Consider the following 21,526-nt stretch of genomic DNA (forward strand, 5'->3'; position numbering starts at 1 on the left):
CTATATATCCCAAAATGAACAGCGAGAGAAGCGACCAACCTTTCTGCTGCTTGAACGACTGGATTGAGCCCGAGTGGTGCACCATGGCGGCTCTCAGTTGGTCCCCAGCGTGTTCAGTCAAATCCCCCGTTAGGAAGAGCTAAACTGCAGAATGCACGGAGAACTGCGGAGGGAACCCGTGGAGGTGTCAGCTCGCTCCCCATCCTGCTGAAACGATCTCACGGACGATGCGCAAACACCAGCAACACCTGTCTCCGCTCTGCTCCGCTCCGCACGCTGCCTCCCTCCCTCACCTCCTCCTCCCTCCTCATCTCCCTCACCTCCTCCTCTCCTACGACCGCCACCATTCACGGCTGTTGTCATGGTGACGGCCGGCAGGGGAGGTCCTGGGATGGACGCGTCCTGCTGCGTCCTGATTTACTGACTCCAGAAAATAAGCTGCGGGAAAATTACCGGGGCAGCGCGTCTTTCACGCAAAGCCAAGGTCATGGTCAACTATGTGCCCTGTTGTCAAACATCTACAGAAACAGGCAGCTGAGTTCTTAATAATAATAATAATAATAATAATAATAATAATAATAATAATAATGGGCTGCACAGTGGATCAGTGGGTAGCACTGTTGCAGCAAGAAGGTCCTGGGTTCGAGTCCTGCCCTGGGTCTTTCTACATGGAGTTTGCGTGTTCTCCCTGTGCATGGGTGGGTTCTCTCCGGGTACAAAAACATGACTGTTAGGTTAATTGGTCTCTCTAAATTCTGTGTGCCTGAATGGTTGTTTGTCCTGTTTGTCTCTGTGTTGCCCTGCGATAGACTGGTGACCTGTCCAGGGTGTACCCCGCCTCTCGCCCGTTGAATGCTGGAGATAGGCACCAGCACCCCTCACGACCCCAACAGCTAAAAGGATGGATGGATAATATACATCAGTTTGCCTTCTTTTTTTCAACGTCTGTTGCATTTTAGATTATCGGGACACACATTTTTACTTAATGTTGCTTTAGATTAGCAAAAAACCCAACACACCCACAAAGCCAATGAACTGAACACGTTCTTCAATAGGTTCAGTTCAGGATCAAGTTCAGCTTCCTCGTCTCCTGCCTGCAGCCGAACAGACTTCCCGTCCTCCTTTGACCCAGAGCCATCCTGGCACACAAATGTTTCATCTTCCCCCTCGCCTCCTGACCCATCTGCATCTACATGTTTGTCTTCAAACCAATCAGGAGATGCTACTCCCTTTGTAGAGTAAGCTGGAGAGGCTGGACCAGAACAATGCTTCAGGTTTGAATGGTGTCTACCTTAGTGAATGTGCAGGGAAGCCCTCTGGGATTCTGTAGCACCGCTTCAACTTCAGTCTGACCAAAGAGAAGGTTCCAGTGTTGTGGAAGATCTCCTGCGTTGTTCCGCTACCAAAGAAAACTCACCCATCAGTCCTTAATGACTATAGACATGTTGCCCTGACAACATGAAGGTCCTGGACAGACTCCTGGTGGTCCACTTCAGTGAGCAAACTACTATTGGGACCCCTGCAGTTTCCTTATCAACATGGTGTTGGAGTTCAAGTGCTCCTGTGGATTTAACAAAATCCAACCGGATTTGCTTTGTCAGAAACTGCAGAAGACTCAAGTGGAGACCTCAACAACCGCCTGGATTAAAGACTACCTGACAAACAGACCACAGTTTGTGAGACTGAAAGGTTGTGTGTCTAACCAAGTTGTCAGGAGCACAGGAGCACCACAGAGGACTGTACTCTCATCATCTTGTTTCACTCTTTACACATCAGACCTCCAGTACAAGACTCCTGTCATCTGAAGAAATACTCAGATAACTTTGCTGTCAGTGGGTGTATCAGAGCTGGGCAAGAAGCTGAGTACACGGAGCTGGTGCACCACTTTGTGGGATGATTTGGAAAAAAACACATCTCATACTGAATGTGAACAAAACAAGGGAGATGATTGTAGATTTCAAGAGACACAGGAAGGGATTTTTTCCTTACTTCGCCCCTGTGCTATGTCTGGAATCATGGAACCCTTTGCCATTGCTCCAGCTAAAGTGCTGTTATTTTAACACTTATATGTCAAAACAGAGTTCAGTTCTGTTATTAAGGGGCACCATGCAGGGCGGGCCCGTAGAGCCACATGTTGCTCCAGGGCAACAGGTTGTGGACCCCTGGTGTAGGTTTTTTTTTCCTGCACATCATGGTTGAACTGAGACAGGAAAGAAAGCAACGGACACGGCCAGAACTGGTTTCACTGAAAGCCCTCTGCTCTATCTTCAGAAACCAGCCAAGGAAATCTTTTGAACAGTGCCTGTGTTTTAAAGATTACGTTGTTACTTTCCTTTCTATTACCACTGTAAAAATAAAAACTTCTATGTATTTGTCAAATCGCTCCCAGTTTATATATTTTAATGGTTGTCTTGTTAATGCTATCAGTCTTGTCCACTATGACGTGTGCTGCTTCCTTATCATTATTATACATCCATCTTCTAACAGGTCTATCCCTTGTGGGGTCACGAGGGGTGTTGGTGTCTATCTCCAGCTGACTATGGGCGAGAGGCGGGGTACACCTTGGACAGGTCGGCAGTGTATCGCAGGGCAACACAGAGACAAACAGGACAAACAGCCATTCTCATTATTATTAATAATAATAATAATAATAATAATAATAATAATAATAGTAATGATGATAATAATGATAGTAATAAACAGGCTTTAAATACTGTATACACACAGAGAAAAACTGTTAAGACTGGACTTAATATTATAAGTTTGTCTGGTGATCATTTTTAGCAGGAAACATTTGTTGGTTCTTGGAAGTGCACCAACCAAGTCATATGGTTTCTATTATGAACGGGCTCGAAATGATCGCTTAAGAGTTTTGAAAAATAAAATCTGACTGTTTTAGTTTGCCCTGGTCCCCTAACCAAACTGCTTCCATGTGTTTCATTGTTACCAGATTTTCCCTAAAATCCATGCAGCTCTTGCAAATATAGTTTAAAATCTTATTGCAGCCATAAGCAGCACAAGTAAACATCTCTAATGGATGAACTGGATTCAATGTGTAAAAGCAACAAGAACAACACAAGTTGTTCAGCTGCCTTCAGGTGCACTCACATGGAAGCTTGGTTTGGGGAGGTCAGCTTGTGTCTTTATTTAATTAACAATTTACAAAGAAACTGTTAGAAAACAAATTGTCCTATAGGTGAAAAACTATATCTAAAGCGAGTTTGATTGATTACAGAATAATCTGTCCAGATATAATCTCAGAGTTCATAATGTGCAGCCAAAGTGTTCACTCAGCTATGACAAAAAGAACATACAAATAAAAGAAAAGGGTGAATAATGAACAATTTTGTCGAAGAGGATCTATTTTTTTCGCAGGCATGTAAAGTGAGGCTAAATGGAAGAGAAAAAAACCCCACTCCAAACAATCAATAATGAAACTTCCTGCTTCAGCTACAGGAATCCCACAGCTCAGCTGCTGACACACTGCTGCTGCAGAAGCAGGGGTTCCCATGTTTGACAGTAAACAGTGTTGCAGGCATGAAAACAGAAGCCGAGCAGGACGGCTTCTGCTTTAAACGGCCACAGTAAAGTTGAATCGACTTTTATTGAGACTCAAATGGCTGCTAATTGTCAGACTGTGGCAAGTCAATTAAATGCTGGACAAACACACCCGGCATCATTTCATCATGTTGTAGTGATTTACTGCTCAGCTCTGTGATTGTGTTTCGCCAGCCTGTCTAAAATCTACGATTTATCTCACTGGTTTATGGATCTAGGATCTGCTGTCATTGGTACAATTTACTTCCCTTTTTGACACTTTCTATCCTTTATATTGGACAATAACAAATGGTAGATTGGCTGCATTTCATTATCAACCCAGTAGACGTTTTAGGAAAAAGGAAGAAACCACGGCATAATCCTGCAGAATGCCTATCACATCCGATCTGAATGGTCACTGCGTTTATTTCAGAATCAGCTGCAGTTAATTGCAGATCCTGATCTGAGACCCATGAGGGACCCATACTTGTATTGTTGTATTGTATTGCATTGTAGTCACTATGGCCCAGTCTTTTGCCACAGTGACTGTTTATAGTTTGATCTGTGGAATTAGTTTTGTTCATCAGTCTATTTCTGTGTGGGGATTCGGAGGAGTAAGTCTGGCATCTGTCGCGGATCCAAATACCATCTGCTTTCTTGCAGCCCAGCGTGGCTCTACACCTCCCGCTGTTCTGATGTTTATAGGGGGCCGGCCCCAATGAAATATCAGTCAAACAACCAAGTAAATGCATCTGGGAGCTCCGCAGGGGCGTTCGATAAATAAATCAGCAGCTTTTTCAAAGCAGGCCCAGATCTATTTAAATGGTACCATTTCTTGTCATTGCTCTTAAGTTTGGAGATGTAGGTCAGGTGGTAGCACTGCACAGACAGGGAAGTTATGATATACTGCCACCCTGTGGATGAAAATGACCAGCCAAGCTGTTAGAGCAGAGGAGCAACTTTACAGCAACTATGAACTACGGCACCTTGTGAATTGCAATGCATGTTATTGGGTTTTTAGTTGATAGGTCAATACAAGGTAGCTCACAACTCTGAAGGGTAAAACATATGTTTTTCATATATTTTTACAGATAAAGGTCTGAAAAGTGGGGCGTGTATTTGCACTCCAGCCTTTCAGCCAATACTTTGAAGACTCACTCTTCGCTTCAGTTATGGCTGCAAGTCTTTTGGGCTGTCTTCAACAAATATCCATATCTAGATTGTAGAACATCTCAAGCTCAGTCTAATTGGTTAGAGCGCTTTGATTAACATCAGTTTTGAAGTTTTGCCACAAATTCTGAGTTGGATTTGGGTGCTGATCTTTGAGCTAAAGCGTTTCATTGTGGATCTGACTCTATGTTTAGGGTTGTGGTGCTGCTGGTAGGTAGGAGATCCAGTGACAACAACTTTTTGCATGTTTTTTTTTTTCTCAGTATATCCCTGTATTTATCCCTGACCTGCTCACCTATTATAAAGAATAAAATCAGCCCCATCGTATGATGTAGCCATCACAAGGTTTCACCATGGGGATGATGTGTTCACCATGCATGACTACTAGTTGTCCTGTTGACAGATTGTCCTACCGGAGCTGTGGATCTCTGCAGCTCCTCCAGAGTTACTGTGGGCTGCTTGGTTGCTTCTCTGATTAATGTTCTCCATTTCCCAGGCTGTCAATCTAGGCAGAAAGCCAAGTCTTGGTGGGTTTATTGTTGTCTCACACTCTTTCCCCCGTGTCAAACTTCTGCTGTGTTCCTTAATCTTTATGATGTTGGTTGTTCTCTAACAAACTTCTGAGGTCTTTGCAGAACAGCTCTATTCATGCCAGGAGTGGCTAGCAGGACCGGGACAATTCCTGGTGGTCCGGTCTGATATTGTGGCCACTGCTCAGTCGTGACAATGTAGAGTGGATCACGTACGTTGCTATGCTGCCATTATCCCTGGGCTGCCTCCACCTCCACTAGCAGCTTATTTTTTGGTTTTTATGCACCCTGATGTAACACGTCAGGGCACCTGGTCAATGGTGATGCGGAGAAGGCCATAATTAGAAAGAGGAATACTCTGAAAACAGCTGCTGCTAAATGTGTGATAAAGGGCAGCTTTTTCAATAAATTAAGCCCGCGGTTTGAATCGTCAAATGACTAAGACTAGGACTAAGACATAGGTAAAGAAAGACGTTGAACTTTGCCTGCAAATCACCAAGTAAATTACCAAGTCACTGAATTTTGTGTTGTTGTGGCACATAATGTAATGTTTTATAGTCTAAATAATAGTATGATCCAACGCCACAAAACTGGGACTTATTGCCTTGTGGTCCCTCAGAGTCAGGAGCAAAATACAGCAGCAAGTACCAGCCATGAGTCCACAAGTCCTGAGTGGGCAGGTAGGATTACTCATTAAGTGAATAATATAATTAATTTAAAAGTTTGGTGCAGTTCTGTATGAATAGTGCCCTGCGATGTTTGATGGGCCAACACTACATTCCTGAAAGCGACCTTAATTTATCAGATGGTTTTGTAAAAAAGGGGAATTTCGTTGATTTAGTGTCAGAACCAGAGCCAGTAGTGATGAGGGGATTAGTATGAAAGAAACAGGTGAGTAGTCGTAACAAAGTGTGAACAAACAAGCATTAGTATTAATAGAACTGCTTTCTATACCCAAACAATATCAGTGACCCATTATATTTCTTATGATTCAAAGTAAGATAGTAAGCTCACAAGCGAAAAGGGATAATACGATCAAATATGAAATAAATCTGCATATATATATATATATATATATATATATATATATATATATGTTTTATTTTATTTATTTTTTAATAATAATTGGTTATTATCTTAAGTGGATCAGTCTGAGGCATGAAACTCCAGGGCTGAAAATGAGTCCCAGCCCAGCCATTGAACACAGCTAAGCTTGACTGACTGAGTTGGGGATTTCAGAAGGCACTTGGTGGTACTGTATTTCTTTAGGGGTATCGGCGTGCGCCTGAAGATAAATTCATTCAGATTATTAATCATAAAAAGAAAAAAAGGGGAAATAATTTAGCATTTTCATCCATTTCACAAGTATGAACAGCTTAGTCTCTGTCTCTCATATAAAACCCTATAAACTATCTTTAAGTTTGAGGTTGTAATGTTATAAAGTAGAAGTTCAAGGGGTATGACTGCTGTTGTAAGGCACCTTCCATGTCTCTAAAATCCAACACCTGCCCCTTCAAACTGAAACATAAAACTTGTGATGTTTTGTTTTTTTGTATAATACAGAGAACATTTCAACATAACTACACATATTCCACTCCCAACAAAGATGATGCAATGCTTAAAAATGGTTCTTCACCCATCAATATCTTTATTAATGCTCTCAGGGTTATATTTACCCACATTCCCATGCTCTGTCAGTCCTCATTGTTGTACCACAAATAAAACGCATTATCGACAAAACTCCAATGAGTATTATTTATTTGTTGACTCTATCTCAGTCATTGTCAGGTGTCAGTGAGTGAGTGTGTGTGGTGTCGGCCCTGTGGACCTATGGACTGGTGAACTGACCAGGGTGCCCTCTCCCATTCAACCACTGACCGCCCTGCAACCCTGATTAAAAGGGTGTAAAAAAATAAATAAGTGGATGACTGTGTTCTTATAAAACATGCTAGGACGGATTACTTATATAAAAAAAAAAAAACTTGAGAAGAGACAAATGATGTCAAACTCACTGGAGTGCTGTTCGGTTTCCGTCTCCGAGTCTCCAGAGGCAGAACCGTCGCCAAGTGAGGAGCTCCAGGAAGCTGAACGGCTGATGGTTGGGTTGTAAGGAGTCTGCCTGTCTGAGGGCCTGGAGCCCTGCTTCTCCAGAAGGGGGCGGAACATGTAGCTGTCCTGATGACATGTTCCTGCAGAACAATTAATACAAATTGCTATGAAAATATGCTGTTAACCTCTTCTTACTTCTATGAAACATCCTGTTGATTTTAATCTGTGGGGAATATATATTTTCAGATCAGAAGATCATGTAGCTGATTACAGCGACCCATCTCATACCTACCTCTCATATTACTGCACTCATACATTTTTAACACAACTATAAAATGCCTCTTGTCTTATGTGATACTTGACACTAATGGGGGACAATGGGGCCTCTGGGTTTCCAAAACTAGGTCTGCAGCAGTTAACACCAATTTCAGCACGTTTCTTTGCTGAAATAAGTTTGCAATAAACATTTACAAACAAAATCGGTTCCAAGTAATTTAGTTAAACTATTGTTATAAATGGTAGTGATAAATGGTGCCAGCAGGCGTTTTATTCAGCGAAGCCACGTGGTCAAAACAAGAAACCGTCTTTAAACCCGAAGATTGTTCAGGAAGCTTTTGGCTAAGCTTATCAAAACTTCAGGTGATGATTCAGCCTTCACCTCAATATAAAACGTTGAGTTCGAATGTGCTTCTACAGCATGGTTGAACGTTTTAAAATGCCGTAGAAATCTAAAAGTCCTCCAGCTGTTTATGAATTACTTTGAAAAAGGGTTTAGAAGTTTCCTAAAAGTCCACTGGTTAGCAGAGCAGTAGAAAGACAAACTTTCTGATTTACTCCTGAGCATTAGAAATGAAAGGAGTTAACAAGCCAGATGCTTGTTAAAAAAGATACCTGTGAGACATTTGGGATAAAGCTTTGATTCAGAGATGCCTTTTTATAATTACTTTATGAAAAGAAAAACATATTGAGATAAATATTGTATATCGTCATTCAACTTGAAAAATATGGAGACATTATTTTTGGTTTATATCGCTCAGCTCTACCATGTTGGATGGCCATCAATTAAGGGAAGAAATATGGTCCAACAGTGACATAACTATAACCAGACATTTCTCCATAAGTGAAAAAGAAATCAGAAACCGGTCACAAGCCTTTTAGTGCAAACAATATATCCAGTCTTGGCTAAAATCTCCCAAAACATCTTAAGCAAATATGTTTGGATCGGATGAAGCTAAAGAAGAAATTTTTACCATAATTCTAAAAGCAACAGAGCACATTGCTAGAAGAACACAAAGTTTACAATGAAATATGGGGGTGGCAGAATCCTGCTCTGCTGTCGCTTTTCTTCAAATAAAACTTTGTCAGTATGGATGCAATTATGAACAGTTTCAATTTCTTGTCAGTTTTGATCCAAAGCTTCAAGAAATCTGAAGATGAAGAGGGATTTTATTTTTTAGCATCACAGTGAGCAGTTTCAACAAAATAATTGCGTTATCACAGGAAAATTTAAGTTTTAGAATGACCTAACCAGTATTCAAACCAGAATCTAACAGAATGTCTGTGAATGGATCTGAAGGGGGCCATAGGCAAGAGATGCTCTGACAACCAGATCAATTTACAAAGATTTGGCATCCTGGTCGACCATTGCCAAAGAAAATTCTATGCTGAAATTGAATCAAGAAGTAGATGTGAAAACATGGGTAACCAGGCTGCTGATGCTTTTTTTTTTTAAATTAGGATTTTTTTCCTTGAGCAGATTTATTTGTTTTCCTGTCAGTACACAATACTGTACAATTAAAAAGGTGAGCTTGGGTACTCTTCCACTTTATGCCAACATTTAATTTCCAGTGTACCACATTTTCCACATGAAAAGTTGTTTGGTGAAATTGATTTTTTTCTAGTAAACATTTGGCCTACATAATTGTAGTTTTTACCCAATAAATGCCTTTTTTATGTGATAACTGGAAAGAAAATGCTAACCTGAAGTGAACAACTGCCTGAAGTGAACTACTTGAGTGTGTGTTATATTGTAGGAAGAAATAATATTGAACTGATTTATTGATTTGTGGACTAATTTCTTATGTCACTAAAATCTGTTGTCACGTTAAGGGTATGTCCTTCTCCAGTGGGACAGAACAGAATTGGTGTTTTGATCTGAGAAAAGTGCAACACGTCATGCATTCACTACAGACGACAAAAGGCACCTAAGATCTTGCCATTAAAGATTGTTTTCTAAGTTGTTTTGATATTTTAGGAAATTTTAAAGTTTTTTGATTCTCCAACTTCATCTTAAATGTGTCACTGGCAGGAAATATTTTCCAAGAAACAATTCCAGTTTTCAGAATTTTTTCTTTTCTTTTCTTTTTTGTCATTTAAGTTTGATATTTGGCATAAATAATTTGTTGATAGCTTGATTTCATGTAAAGAAATCTGCATCCATGTTGACAAAGCTTATGCTACTCTTAAAAAAGGAGAAAAAAAACATCACTTAAATCCACTTCTGTCCATTAAAGCTTAGCAGCCTAAGTGCAATAATAAACTGTCCTTATCATATCAAAAGTATAGAGACATTATAAAGATCGATTGATGAGAAGGTACTTCCTGCACTTCCTAAGGCATTGATTATTTATTTAGACACATTTAAAAGCCCCAGGTCACAGAATTTCTTCCCCATGAAGCAAGAAAATCTGGGAAGGTAGATCAAGCAAAGTGTGAATCCCATAACATGAAAACAAGCATATCCAAACATGAACAAAGCTCTAAATTAATGGGCTTTTCTGATCGACTCATTTTTGCGATTCCTTTTAGCAAGTACACAATATGTTTTTCATAAGCTGCAGAAAGTACTAATTTAATTATTGTTTAGACTAAAAAAAAAAAACATCTGAAGTTGAAAAATCCAATGTACCTTAGTGTGAAAGCAGCCAGGCAAAGGCTTGAGCTGTAAATCTGATGGAAATAGTAAAAGTGTTTATCTACAATAATACATATAAGTGGAAGTGAGTGTTAGAGGCTTCATCCTGCAGCCTCCACCCTATATATGAGCTATACAAAGCGCATGTGTGTTTCTTGGAGCGCTTAAACAGCTTACATTAGGAAGCAATGATCACTTAAGGCCTCATAAATGTTTCCATGGAGTCAAAACTCTCATGCTTCCCCCTCTCTAAACGGTAAACGGCTGATAAGACTGGACTTATTAAGTTGAGAACAAAAAACTGTGCAATAGAAGACCAACTTATGACCTCTTAATGTGTAGACAACTAAATGACCATATTCTTCTTAAATATAATAATTGCAATAATACAAAAGTTCAAAGATGTTGGTCCTAAAAGTTATACTCATGCAAAACTATTTTAAATTGCATCAGCTGCAGATCTGTTTGCTTGAGGACCATTTGGCCCAATGCTGACCTGTAATGACTGAAGTGTTGGTTCTTAATATTTTCATGGTTTAACAGATCCGTTCCAACTTCATGCATGTATTGATTTGTGTGCAAAGTGAGTCTGTGCTGACCTGGGATGCTGCCCATTATGCAGCTAAAAGACAGTATTCACTCATCAGGTACATTAGTAGAACATATTTACTGTAATAGTTAGCTACAGCTTAGTTTTTAATTGATCTTTATACATTTTTAGAATAAAAAAGATTAAAAACAGTAAATATGTGTTAAAATTAAATCCAATTTCAAAGAAAGTCTCTTTTGAAATTGCAAACGGTCACACTAGGCTGTAACAAATCGGTTTTATGTTACATATTGAGCAGTTTCAAGTGAAATGAATGATACTTGTCAAGATTGTAGGATTTCTCTGCCGTGATGAGTGTTCCAGTCTGATTGGTTCATATATTACACCTGAAAGACTCATAATTTCTACTGTATACCACTTGATTCTTGTCTCCTTTTACAAAAAAAAAAAAAACAGCATGAAAGGTGTGCCGTTACGTTCCATTCTTTGGACCCCTCACACTCTTTTATGTATATTCATTCACCCAACAGCAAAGTGCATGAATAAGTTAAGCCCAAGGGGTTCGTTTTCATGCGGATTAATAGTAGGCTTCCTGCACACTGTCTCACATTTTGCGAACGCAATCCCGAATTATGGAGATTCGAAACTGTTAGCAACATGCTGAAGAAGAATAAGACAAACAAAGTAACAACTTATAGATGCAACCTTGTGCATAATGTGTCTACAAAAAAAAAAAAAGTTAATTTAGATTTTTACTCCTGATTTTTGCACAAACATAACAGTTGAACAAAAAAATCAAACAGTCAAAAAATGTCAGATAACAGGCCGAATAAGTTGCAATTGCTGCTTATTCAACCTGCTGCACCTCTGAACTCCCTGTGCCTCCATGAGTGGTGAGATAAACCTACCTGAAGAAGTGCCTGCAGCTTCTGACTCCATGTATGCCATTGTGTTCTCCAACCCTCCTATATATTCCCTTTTGGAAATGTTTCAAAAAATAATCAAATCTGCACTCCCAAAGGCTGTCCAGTCTCACGAACCTGTCATTCCCACAGCGCAGCGCTGGGAGCTGTGAAACAGCCTGGGCTCCGCTGTGAAGATGAATAGGGGGAGTTGTTGACAGTAAAGAGGAGTATGACATTAAACTCTCAGACTATTGATTGGACGGCATTGATTGGACGGAGCTCCTGCTCCATGGAGCATCACTCACTTCATACAGGGTTTCTGTTTTACTAATGTTGCTGACAACAAGGGTAACAGCAGCAGATATCCTCCACTCACTTAAAGGGAGAGGCATATCATATAGACAGAAACATTCAAAACTTGTCACAGCTATTAAATCAGTCTGTGTCCATTGAAATATGGGAATGTTCCGTCTTTTTCCAGCTCTGGTACCTGTGGTGAAGTTAAATGTGAACATTGTTATATTTTCACCACTCATCACAGGGCACACTTTATTAATCGCTGAGAAGTTATTCTAGTTATGCCACAAGCAGATTAAAATAGCTGGAGGTGAAAAGGTGTCAAAACTTTATGAGCAAATTGTTGTCGTACTGCTTTTGACCACCTAGTGGTGCTGTAGTAGTGTAGACGTGCTTTCAAAGGTTTAACAAGAACTTTAAAAACAATCCACCTTTTTTGTCATCTTTCATAAAGCTATGCAAATATTAAAGCCCTCCCCAAACAATTATTTCATGCATGAATTAGTGATTTTAGAAACTAACCTCATTAAAAGCCACAAAAACACACTGATCGTCCTTAATTTAGAGATAGGACACTGAATAAAGTTTTAATCTATCTAAATGAAAAAATGCTTGCTTTTTTTAAGACATCTAGATCTAGACCAAATAATATGCATAAAAACCTGCCTCATCTATAATTCTTACCTGAAATAAAAAATAAAATAAAAATCACAGCAATTTAATGACATAAATTGCCCTCGAGATTTAAATATTTATTCAATTTGCATATAGATACTAAAACTACAGTACATGCTTTGTCCACTTGGAAATTGCTAATCAACTCTTTAATGATCTGTCTGAAGTCGACTTAGGTGGTCATCATAGTAATGAAAAAGCACTGGTGAAAGTCACTAATGCTATCCTCATAGCCCCAGTCAGATAATGGTGCTTGTACTTGTTCAGTTAGATCTCAGGGCCACACCTGGTACAACCAACAACACTCTTTTACAAAGACTTGGACAGGATGGGTTGGCTTTGATCACATCTTCTGACAAATTCCAGTTTTTTCATGTTAACGATAAATCTTCCTCATGCATGATTTTGTTTATAGGACTGGCTTCAGCTGATCCTAAATGCTGCACCAAGAATTGTGATGAAAATCAACAAGTGGGATCATATTTTTCCAATTTTAGCTTCCCTTCATTGGCTTCCTGTTAAATCAAGAATAGAATTTAAAATACTTCTTCTAACGTATAAAGCCCTTAATAATCAATCTCCATCATATATCAGAGCTCTGATTACCCCGTATGTTCCTAACAGAGCACTTCACTCTCAGACTGCAGGTCTGCTGGTGGTTCCTAGAGTCTCTAAAAGTAGAATGGGAGGCAGATCCTTTAGCTATCAGGCTCCTCTCCTGTGGAACCAACTCCCAGTTTTGGTCCGTGAGGCAGACACCCTGTCTACTTTTAAGACTAGGCTAAAGGGCGTGCTTTGGTTGCGCAGTGGTTAGCGTGCACTTTTAAGGTTTTTAGTGCCGTAAAAACCTTAAAAGACTAGGCTTAAGACTTCCCTTTTTGACAAAGCTTATGGTTAGAGTGGCTCATGTTACCCTGAGCTATCTCTATAGTTATGCTGCAATAGGCTTAGGCTGCTGGAGGACATCAGGGTCTTTCTCTCACTCTGCTGAGTTATCCTACTTTTCTCTAATTTGCATTTGGATATTCATTTCTGAATATTTAATTTTACCAAATTAGATATTCAACAAATCTATGTTGTTTTGAAATCGAGAAATGAATGCTACTGTTAAACTTAAAATGAATAATGTATTAACTGAGCGAGTCTTTGAAAATATGTTTCTATGTGTGATTTTGGACCATAAGCTCTGTTTAAAACCCCATATCAAACATTTATGTGATAAGATGGCTAAAACCATAGGGATACTGGGAAAAACAAGGCATACATTGAATAACAAAACTTTGCACACTCTTTACAGCACCATGTTACTGGCATATTTAGATTATTGTGGTGAAGTCTTGGGTAATACATACAACACTTATTTACAAAAAAATGTCCACAATGCAAAAAAGAGCCATATGGATTGTACATAATGTTTGGTATCATGAACACATTAATCAACTTTTTTATAAATCACAAATTATGATATTTATGGATTTGGTACAATTTAAAACTGCATATGTGATGTCCAAAGCTAGAAACAATATGCTTCCAAAGAAAATCCAAAATCTGTTCAACAATAGTGAGGGAAGGTAAGACTTTAGGGGAAACTGTAATTTAAAACAACAATGTGTTTGCAGCACTCCTAAAAGCATGTGCATATCAGTTTGTGGAGTGATTCTGTGGAATGGCTTAGACGGTGAAATTAAACAAAGCAAACATATTGTTTGCTAGAGTACATAAATAATGTGAATAAAAATTAATAACATAAATGTCATTTCAATTAATGAGTAAATTTATCTGCAGCCGAAGAGATATATGTTAAGGTAGCTATACATGCATATGTATGTTTATATACCACTACAGTATGGGTGTATGTGTATTTATGTATATATTAAATTACAATTTTGATTAAGGATGTGTACATAAATTAAGGGACAGGACTGGATAAGCCATTGCTTCTTCCTGTTCTTCTCTCTCCCTCCCACCTGATCCACTGTATATATATGGACGCACTGTATATCCCTCATGCACCTTTTCCTCCTTTTGACACCTTCTTTTTATTATTGAGCCGATGTGACACGTGAATTTCTCCACTGTGAGATCAACAAAAGCCTATTATATCTTATGTTGTCACATATGTTTTTTCTCTTTGTTTCGTTGAAATTTTCTATTATTTATGGTTCAAAATAAAATGAATCTTAAACAGGGTCTTGTTTCAAACCAAACCAAACTAAACCAAAGGCTTGGTAGAGTCTCTCTCTCGCTCGCTCGCTCTCTCTCTCTCTGGTATAAAACTCAACAAACAGAAAAGATTTAACTCATTTTACCGTTTTAAGGTTTTTACAGTATGATAGTAAGCTTGGTTTTCTTTTATTTCTACTTATTACAAATAATGACCACTGCCTTGTAGTTCTTTCAATCCTTTGAATTGTGTGCATGTTCCTAACCATGAATGCCTAACGATGTAAAACACAGAGACTGGAATAGAACAGAATAGAATAGAAATACCTTTATTGTTCCACAATGGGAGCATTCGGGCATGACAAAGGCAAAAACACGTTGACAGGATACTACACAATAGATTAAGTAGTGAATAAGCTAATTCCACAAATAGTTTTTAACAAATGGAAAAAAATAATGAATAGTAATAATTCACATTAACAGCGCTTCATTTCGTATTTTAATGCGACATTTCGCGTTAAAACTGAGTGCGCGTGACGTCATCGGCGCTCATTAACGTACCGTTATTGAGCGTAAGCGACGCAGCGCACTGGATCTACCATCAGCAGCACGGCGGAGCTACACCAGTAAACAGGCAGAGAGCTGTGTACGACTTTTTCTGCGCTCTCAGGGCGCGTTGGTTTCTAAATGCCGCGCCGATTGAACCTGAGGTGTGGAAGGAGACGGTTTATTATGTGACTCCGGGAGGCAGCTTGGCTTGTAGCGGTAGCTGAAACTAGGCGTTAGCTAGAATGCTGCCGTCCCCCCGGGCTAATAGCAGGAGCCGCTGTTAGCTAACGGGAAACTACGGAATGAGCCAGCTGGAGTAGAACCCGCCGCTTCTTTTGCCTTATTTACCTCCCGAACGCTTTGGTGACTGTAGATATCTCGTTAGGTTTCTGGTTTAGTTAACTTCAGACACTGAAAACTAATTTTCTACGCCGTTTTTTGTTTTTTTTACTTCTTGGAATAATAATATTCCAGAATGGGAATGTGCCTGCCGTGCCTTGGCGGAGCAGCGGACGACGCTGTTGTCACCCCGGATCCTGTAAGTGAATGCAACTTTAATCACATTTCAGTTCAAGCATCTCACAGGAGATGTATCTGGCATACATAGTAAAAAATAAATAAATAAAAGTAAATAAAATACAAACTCTTTGAACTGTAGAGGCCCTTGTTGACGCATGGGACCCCTTCCCTGTCAGCCAGCTCCAAGTTTTAGCTCACAGGTCATTTAAAAAAAAGTAAAAAACAAAACAATTGGACTTGTTTTCCGTAGTTTGAAGACGTTTCGCTTCTTATCCAGGAAGCTTTCTCAGTTCAAAAAGTCTGGAGTAATGTGGAGTATCAAGTTTTATACTACTGGCCAGCAAAGGCCAGTAGGCCGTTTTGAATTGAGAAAGCTTCCTGGATAGGAAGCGAAACGTCTTCAAACTATAGAAAACAAGTCCAGTTGTTTTGTTTTTTTACCTTTTTTCTGGAATGACCATGACCTGGATGACTTATAATCTTCACCAGCTTTAGCTCACATGGTTTCTGTCCTTAACAGGAGATAAGGAGACGACAGTTGGCCGAAGCCGCCGAGAAGAGACAAAAAGAGGTCAGTGATGAGTGGGTGCTTCTGATTCCACTTAAATCATGAGTCCCACATCAGGTTAAACAACACACCTTGCTAGGTAATGTACATTTTGCCAGCCTAGTGTCCTGGGGACATGGTCACCATGTAAATGTCAACAAGTAGTGTTAAACCAACAAGTGGTGCATAGTTCTGAGGGAAATGCAAAAAGATAGTTTTCCTCTTTTTCACAAAAAGCTCACAAAGTGTGGCTTTGTAGCACATTTTCCTGCATTTACTGCAGCTTCCTGTGTTTTTGGGATTCTCAGTGTGATTTAAGTTTGGGCTTCAGGCGGGTCGTAGCCCTGGCTGCACGGTCAGGGTTGTGAACCCCCCCCCCTCTCAGTGAGACTTAAAAAAAAAACCAGCAGCCTCATCCCTGCTGATTAAAAGCAAGACGTTTCATCGTGAAAACGACGCGTTCAGGTTGATGCGGAGGTATCCGCTTTTGTAGGCCAAGAATGTCAATTATGGTCTCATGTGACATTTGTACGTTGTTTGCGGATTTAAAAGCGCTCTGAGACGTTCAACACTTTGGATATATATATATTTTTTTAGGGCTGGGCGACATGGCTTACAAATAAAATCTCCTTTTTTTTCTTTCTTTTTTTTTTAACCAAATTAATCGATTGCCGAAATGATTTTTAAAAACTTCATTTCATGTCAATAATCTCACGTGGGACTTGACCTGAATTTAAAGAGTAGCTCGTTACGATCTGTAAAACATGTTTCCAAAACAAGATGGCAGGCCCTGCCATAGTAAATAATGACAATATAACAAAAGGTTACCTGCTAGTTGTATTAGACATCTAAGAACAGACTTCACTTATGTTACTTCACACCAACTTAAAGTAAATTAATAAATTAAACTGCCTCGTCTTAGGGTAAAAAGTTTTCCTCTTTGGAGTATTTTGACAATGTATTTTCCTAAACATATACTAAACATTGCTTGCTGTTACCACAACAATTTCCCCTTTCAGGACTGATCTAGTGCAAAGTTTCATGAAAGCCCTGGTGAATGCATTGGCAAAAAAAAAAAAAAAAAAAACAATAATAATAAAAAAAATTGTGATTTTCTTTTTTACATTGAAATTAATTGATAAAATAGTTTTATCACCCAGCCCTAACTTCTTTCAACTCGCTGTGGTGATCCTTGCTTTTGATGGTGCTGTGCGGCCTTTGCTTAGCGGCTGTACTACCAACATCATCTTGCAACCAACTTTTCATCAAAACTACAAGTTTTAGAAAAAGAAAAAATAACGCTCTCTGAACCCTTTGAAGTGGGCGGAGTTTGGGAGGCGAGCATTCCTGTTTCTGCATTTGTGATTGGTTGGGAGAGTTAATAACTCTAATATTAACCTACATGGCTAAAATACACAAGGAAGGAAAACTGTTATTCTATTGAACTTTTTATGGACCCTTTTTTTTCCTATCATCAATGTAAGTCTATTAATCGATTATATATCGTTATTGAATTATCGTCCAGCCCTACTTCTGACGGAAATTTGTTGGACCTTAGTTTGTTTATGGGCATCGAATTAAGGAAAAATTTATCCAAATCCACGTCACACTTTTCTGATTTCTATATGTGACGCAAAAATCTTGAGCGCCATCTATCCTTTTCCTTCCACTTCTAAAATACGTTCCACTTTGTGTCGACGCATCGGGTGCCAGAGGAAGGAATCCTTCTTCAAGGCACAGTGTCTTCCTGTCTTAACTTTAGTCGCAGGCATGCGCGCAGATAATTCCTGGCCGATGTTAAACCCATTCCCCCTCATAGAAAATCTCACAACACAAACACAGTCGCACCAGTTCATCATGAAGAAAAGCGTCCCTCCTCTCAGTAGCCAAGCATCTAAGGACTAACCGCACTGCAGCAGATCTTTAAACAGAAAATCTTCTCTCCAGCACAACCTTGAGTATTTGTTTTTCAGCCATGCTGTACATACACTCAGTAAGATGTTACCTGAGTCTAAAAATGTGAGCTTTTCATGTCTTGTATTTAAGTATTTTTTTTGAGCATTTTTTTACTGTGCAGAAAAGACACTTGCAAACCAGTAAGAGCCACGCTAAAGTTAAGCCAAGGTAAGTAAATTCAGCTCAGAATGGAAGTCAGGCTCTGAAGTCGGCTCATATTTGAATCGCCACAACGTTCTGCTCTCGGTCACTGTCGTGTTTTAACCTTCGGCGTTCAGATTGAGAGAACAAGCACAGAGCTCTTAACCCACGGATGGCGTAAGCGGCACACCCCGACTGAAAGCAGCTGCTCCGTTTTTTTTTTGTTGTTTTTTTTTGCTGCGATGCCTTATTTGGCCGTCCAATGCGTGCGCTGGTTCTGACTGGATCACGCCTTTTGTTCTAAACAGTTGTGGTTATAAGCTAAAGCATCTTTTTAAACACACAGCTGCCAGCATGTTTCGCACAGTATTTCTAACATTTAAAGGAATAAGAAATAGACAATGCTGTCTCCTGCTAGAGCTTGAGTTTTTTTTTGCTTTTCTTTTTTTCTTCCTACCCTCTTTGGTTTCCAGACAGCGTACAGGGGCGTCAAAAATCCAGAAGCAGTTGAAAGGAAGAGGAAGAAACAAGAAGAAATTGACAAACAGGCGATGACGACTTCTGTGTCTGGTGGCGGTGGACTAAAGGTTAGTTTGGCCTTTCGTTAAAAAAACAAAAACAAAAGTTGTTTATTAGTAATTGAACCTTCGCTGAGTCCTGACCAATCAAATGTTAGCAACCTAGCTAAGGGGGGAGGGCCTGGCAAACATTCACTCACTTTGAAAAATGCCTACGGGACTTGCAAGTCTGATGAAAGATATCCTGAATGTTTGGGTGCTGTTGAATTTTACGCCTTCCCAAAACAAACCTGGATGTTGAATATGGATTAAGCAGTGTGGAAGACCCCACGAGCATCTGAATCCTATGGAAGAGGAAAACTAATAACTAAGTAATAATTAAGTAATAACTAAGTAATAGTAATATCATCTTTATTGTCATTGAAACATACATTACAACGAAATTTGTTTTCTGCTTTTAACCCATCACCCTTGGGGAGCAGTGGGCTGCCATGTGCGGCGCCCGGGGAGCAATCTGGGGTTAAGGGTTAAGGCATCCTGAGTGCAAGCGCGTTGCTCTAACCACTCTTTTTTTAACATTGAGTAAGGTAGAGATGCACCGCGTATTGAACAAACCCATGATGTGCGAACAATATCCCGGAGCGCTATAAACAAAAAGAACACATTAAGCAGCCGGCTAGCATAACGGATACTGAAATCTATAGCTTTGCGGTTGAAACCAGAATGTTGGATTATAATAAAATAATATATTTCCTTACCCTGCGATTCAAGAACATTGCTGTTTCTTTATGTTAGTTTTGTATGTGACTTATCAAAAATTGGGGTGGCTGAGTCTTGCAATATGAACGGTGAGCCCTCGCTTAGATTCTTATGTCCTCTTCATCAACTTTACTCTGCTGACAAATGATGTGAATATATTTTACATATGCATATTGCAGTACTTACCTGACAGACTCCAAAAAATTTGAAACGATTTCCTTCGTAATATCTCTCACTGAAATCACTGGAATCCATGACGATATGCGGGCGGCTAGCGATGTTTGCCAGGCGTAGCAACAGTAACCATGGGGGGCGGGCCTTAGCCAAGGAGGATGTTTCTGCTTTACAATACATGTGCCTACTAATTACTGTTATCTCAAAATGAACTTTAAACCCAGTTCCTGCACAACAGTCTGACCCAGGATGTAATCTCGTAGGCATACGTGCCACTCTGTCGCTTTGACCCTTCTCTTCGTTTTGGTCTTCAGTGGCAGGTCGGATGAGAACCGCGACGGGGAAGTTGGACCGCCGACGTTCAAATCCACATGAAGCCTGTCTGCTGGACTGCTGGGGGAAAAAAAAGTTGGAATTGCTGCCCGGCTGAACTTCTTTCGCTCGTTTTTGTTATGCTGTTAACAACACGCGACTGTCGCCACGTTTCACGCAGAAGTTGTCTCAGAGAAACAAAGCTGTATTTGCCAAGTCCTAGCGGACCGTTTTGGACGTTTTGACATGTCAAAGGATAAAATGATAGTGTTGGAACAAGCTGCTGCCCTTTTATTAGCCGCAATGTGTGTGAGAAACGGGGCTGTCCATGTGAGGTGAAGTTCTTTTGTGGAAAATTAGTCATCAGTTTCTTAGATAGTAGCGCCACAATCCTCCAGAAGGTTTAGCTCTCTGCTTCCTGGTAACAAACATATGCAGATGTAACCGTTTGATTTGCTGAACTGGCTTTGCTTGTTGACTTGGGCGAGTCGATGACCGTTGCAGTGGATCAGCCACTGATGAGCGTAAGCTGTCTTTTTAGAACGCTGGTCATTATGTTTGTATTTATATATATTTTTTACTGGGTTGTGTAAGGGAGCAAACAAGATTCACGCCTTCTCTACCGATGACATCATTTAGTTGCCACTGTGGTTGCACACTGTCACTCTGCATTTGATAGCATTGATTGATGGTAAGCAGCCCGAAACGTCTGGGTTATTTCTGGACACGCCCTCGTTACCCATGTGCATGTGACCCACAGCACTATTAACCAGTCATAGTCCTTCATTGCACTGGTGGAGTTTGTTCATTTGAATTGAACTATAAAACACTAATATGATTTGGTTTGATTTTGAAGAGTCTAACCCTTTATTGTATGATTTTTGCCACAGCTCATAATTTATTAGTAACTTATTCTCACCACTCTCGGTCACAGTTTTCCGATAAAGCAGCTATTCTGTCCTACTCTCACACGAAGTGCTGGATGAAATGTAGTGAAGAATAAGCTTTGAAGTGCTTAACTGAGATCTTTTCTTACAGCTGCCTGATCCTTAAAAGCTTCTGGTGCTCTTCCCATTTTGTAAGGCGAAAGAATATAGCCAATGGTACTTGCTACGTTTAATAAAGCACATTTCTGTTATGTATGTTTGGACTCCAGATGCTGAACTATGGTATTACATCACACACCAAATAATGACGGTGACAGGCTTTGTGTCTGCAGGTGATCATGTAAACATTTATAGATTTTTATTTTTTTTATTTT

The 21,526-nt window shown here is 39.7% G+C and overlaps 2 protein-coding genes across 5 annotated transcripts in view; one reads left to right on the top strand and one right to left on the bottom strand.

The window, feature by feature from the left end:
* The window catches only part of ano3 (anoctamin 3), a 66,833-nt gene extending 55,065 nt beyond the window's left edge, over positions 1–11,768 (bottom strand). For 3 of the 4 annotated variants that reach the window (XM_036148679.1, XM_036148676.1, XM_021307420.2), the window contains exons 1-2: positions 11,659–11,768; positions 7,250–7,426 (exon numbers count right to left, since the gene is read on the bottom strand). In XM_036148679.1, the coding sequence (XP_036004572.1) occupies positions 7,250–7,426; positions 11,659–11,698 (217 nt within the window). In that variant the 5' untranslated portion in view covers positions 11,699–11,768. Of the gene's footprint in view, positions 1–39; positions 317–7,249; positions 7,427–11,658 lie in introns of those variants that run through there. The other variant, XM_012880297.3, reaches the window with a different exon arrangement.
* Positions 11,769–15,366: 3,598 nt separating this feature from the next.
* Positions 15,367–21,407, top strand: LOC105938537 (small VCP interacting protein). Its single transcript, XM_036148689.1, has 4 exons — positions 15,367–15,877; positions 16,379–16,429; positions 18,976–19,089; positions 20,268–21,407. The coding sequence occupies exons 1-4, from the start codon at positions 15,815–15,817 to the stop codon at positions 20,280–20,282; spliced, it is 243 nt and encodes an 80-aa protein (XP_036004582.1). The 5' UTR covers positions 15,367–15,814; the 3' UTR covers positions 20,283–21,407.
* Positions 21,408–21,526: the final 119 nt, after the last annotated feature.

Source organism: Fundulus heteroclitus, chromosome 2 (genome assembly GCF_011125445.2).
Source record: "Fundulus heteroclitus isolate FHET01 chromosome 2, MU-UCD_Fhet_4.1, whole genome shotgun sequence".
Lineage (NCBI taxonomy): Eukaryota > Metazoa > Chordata > Actinopteri > Cyprinodontiformes > Fundulidae > Fundulus > Fundulus heteroclitus.

Excerpts from the sequence above, each read along its gene's own strand:
- LOC105938537 (XM_036148689.1), top strand. The coding sequence starts at position 15,815 with ATGGGAATGTGCCTGCCGTGCCTTGGCGGAGCAGCGGACGACGCTGTT. Across the intron at positions 15,878-16,378 it reads CTGTTGTCACCCCGGATCCT|GAGATAAGGAGACGACAGTT; the intron begins GTAAGTGAATGC and ends TGTCCTTAACAG. Across the intron at positions 16,430-18,975 it reads CCGAGAAGAGACAAAAAGAG|ACAGCGTACAGGGGCGTCAA; the intron begins GTCAGTGATGAG and ends TTTGGTTTCCAG.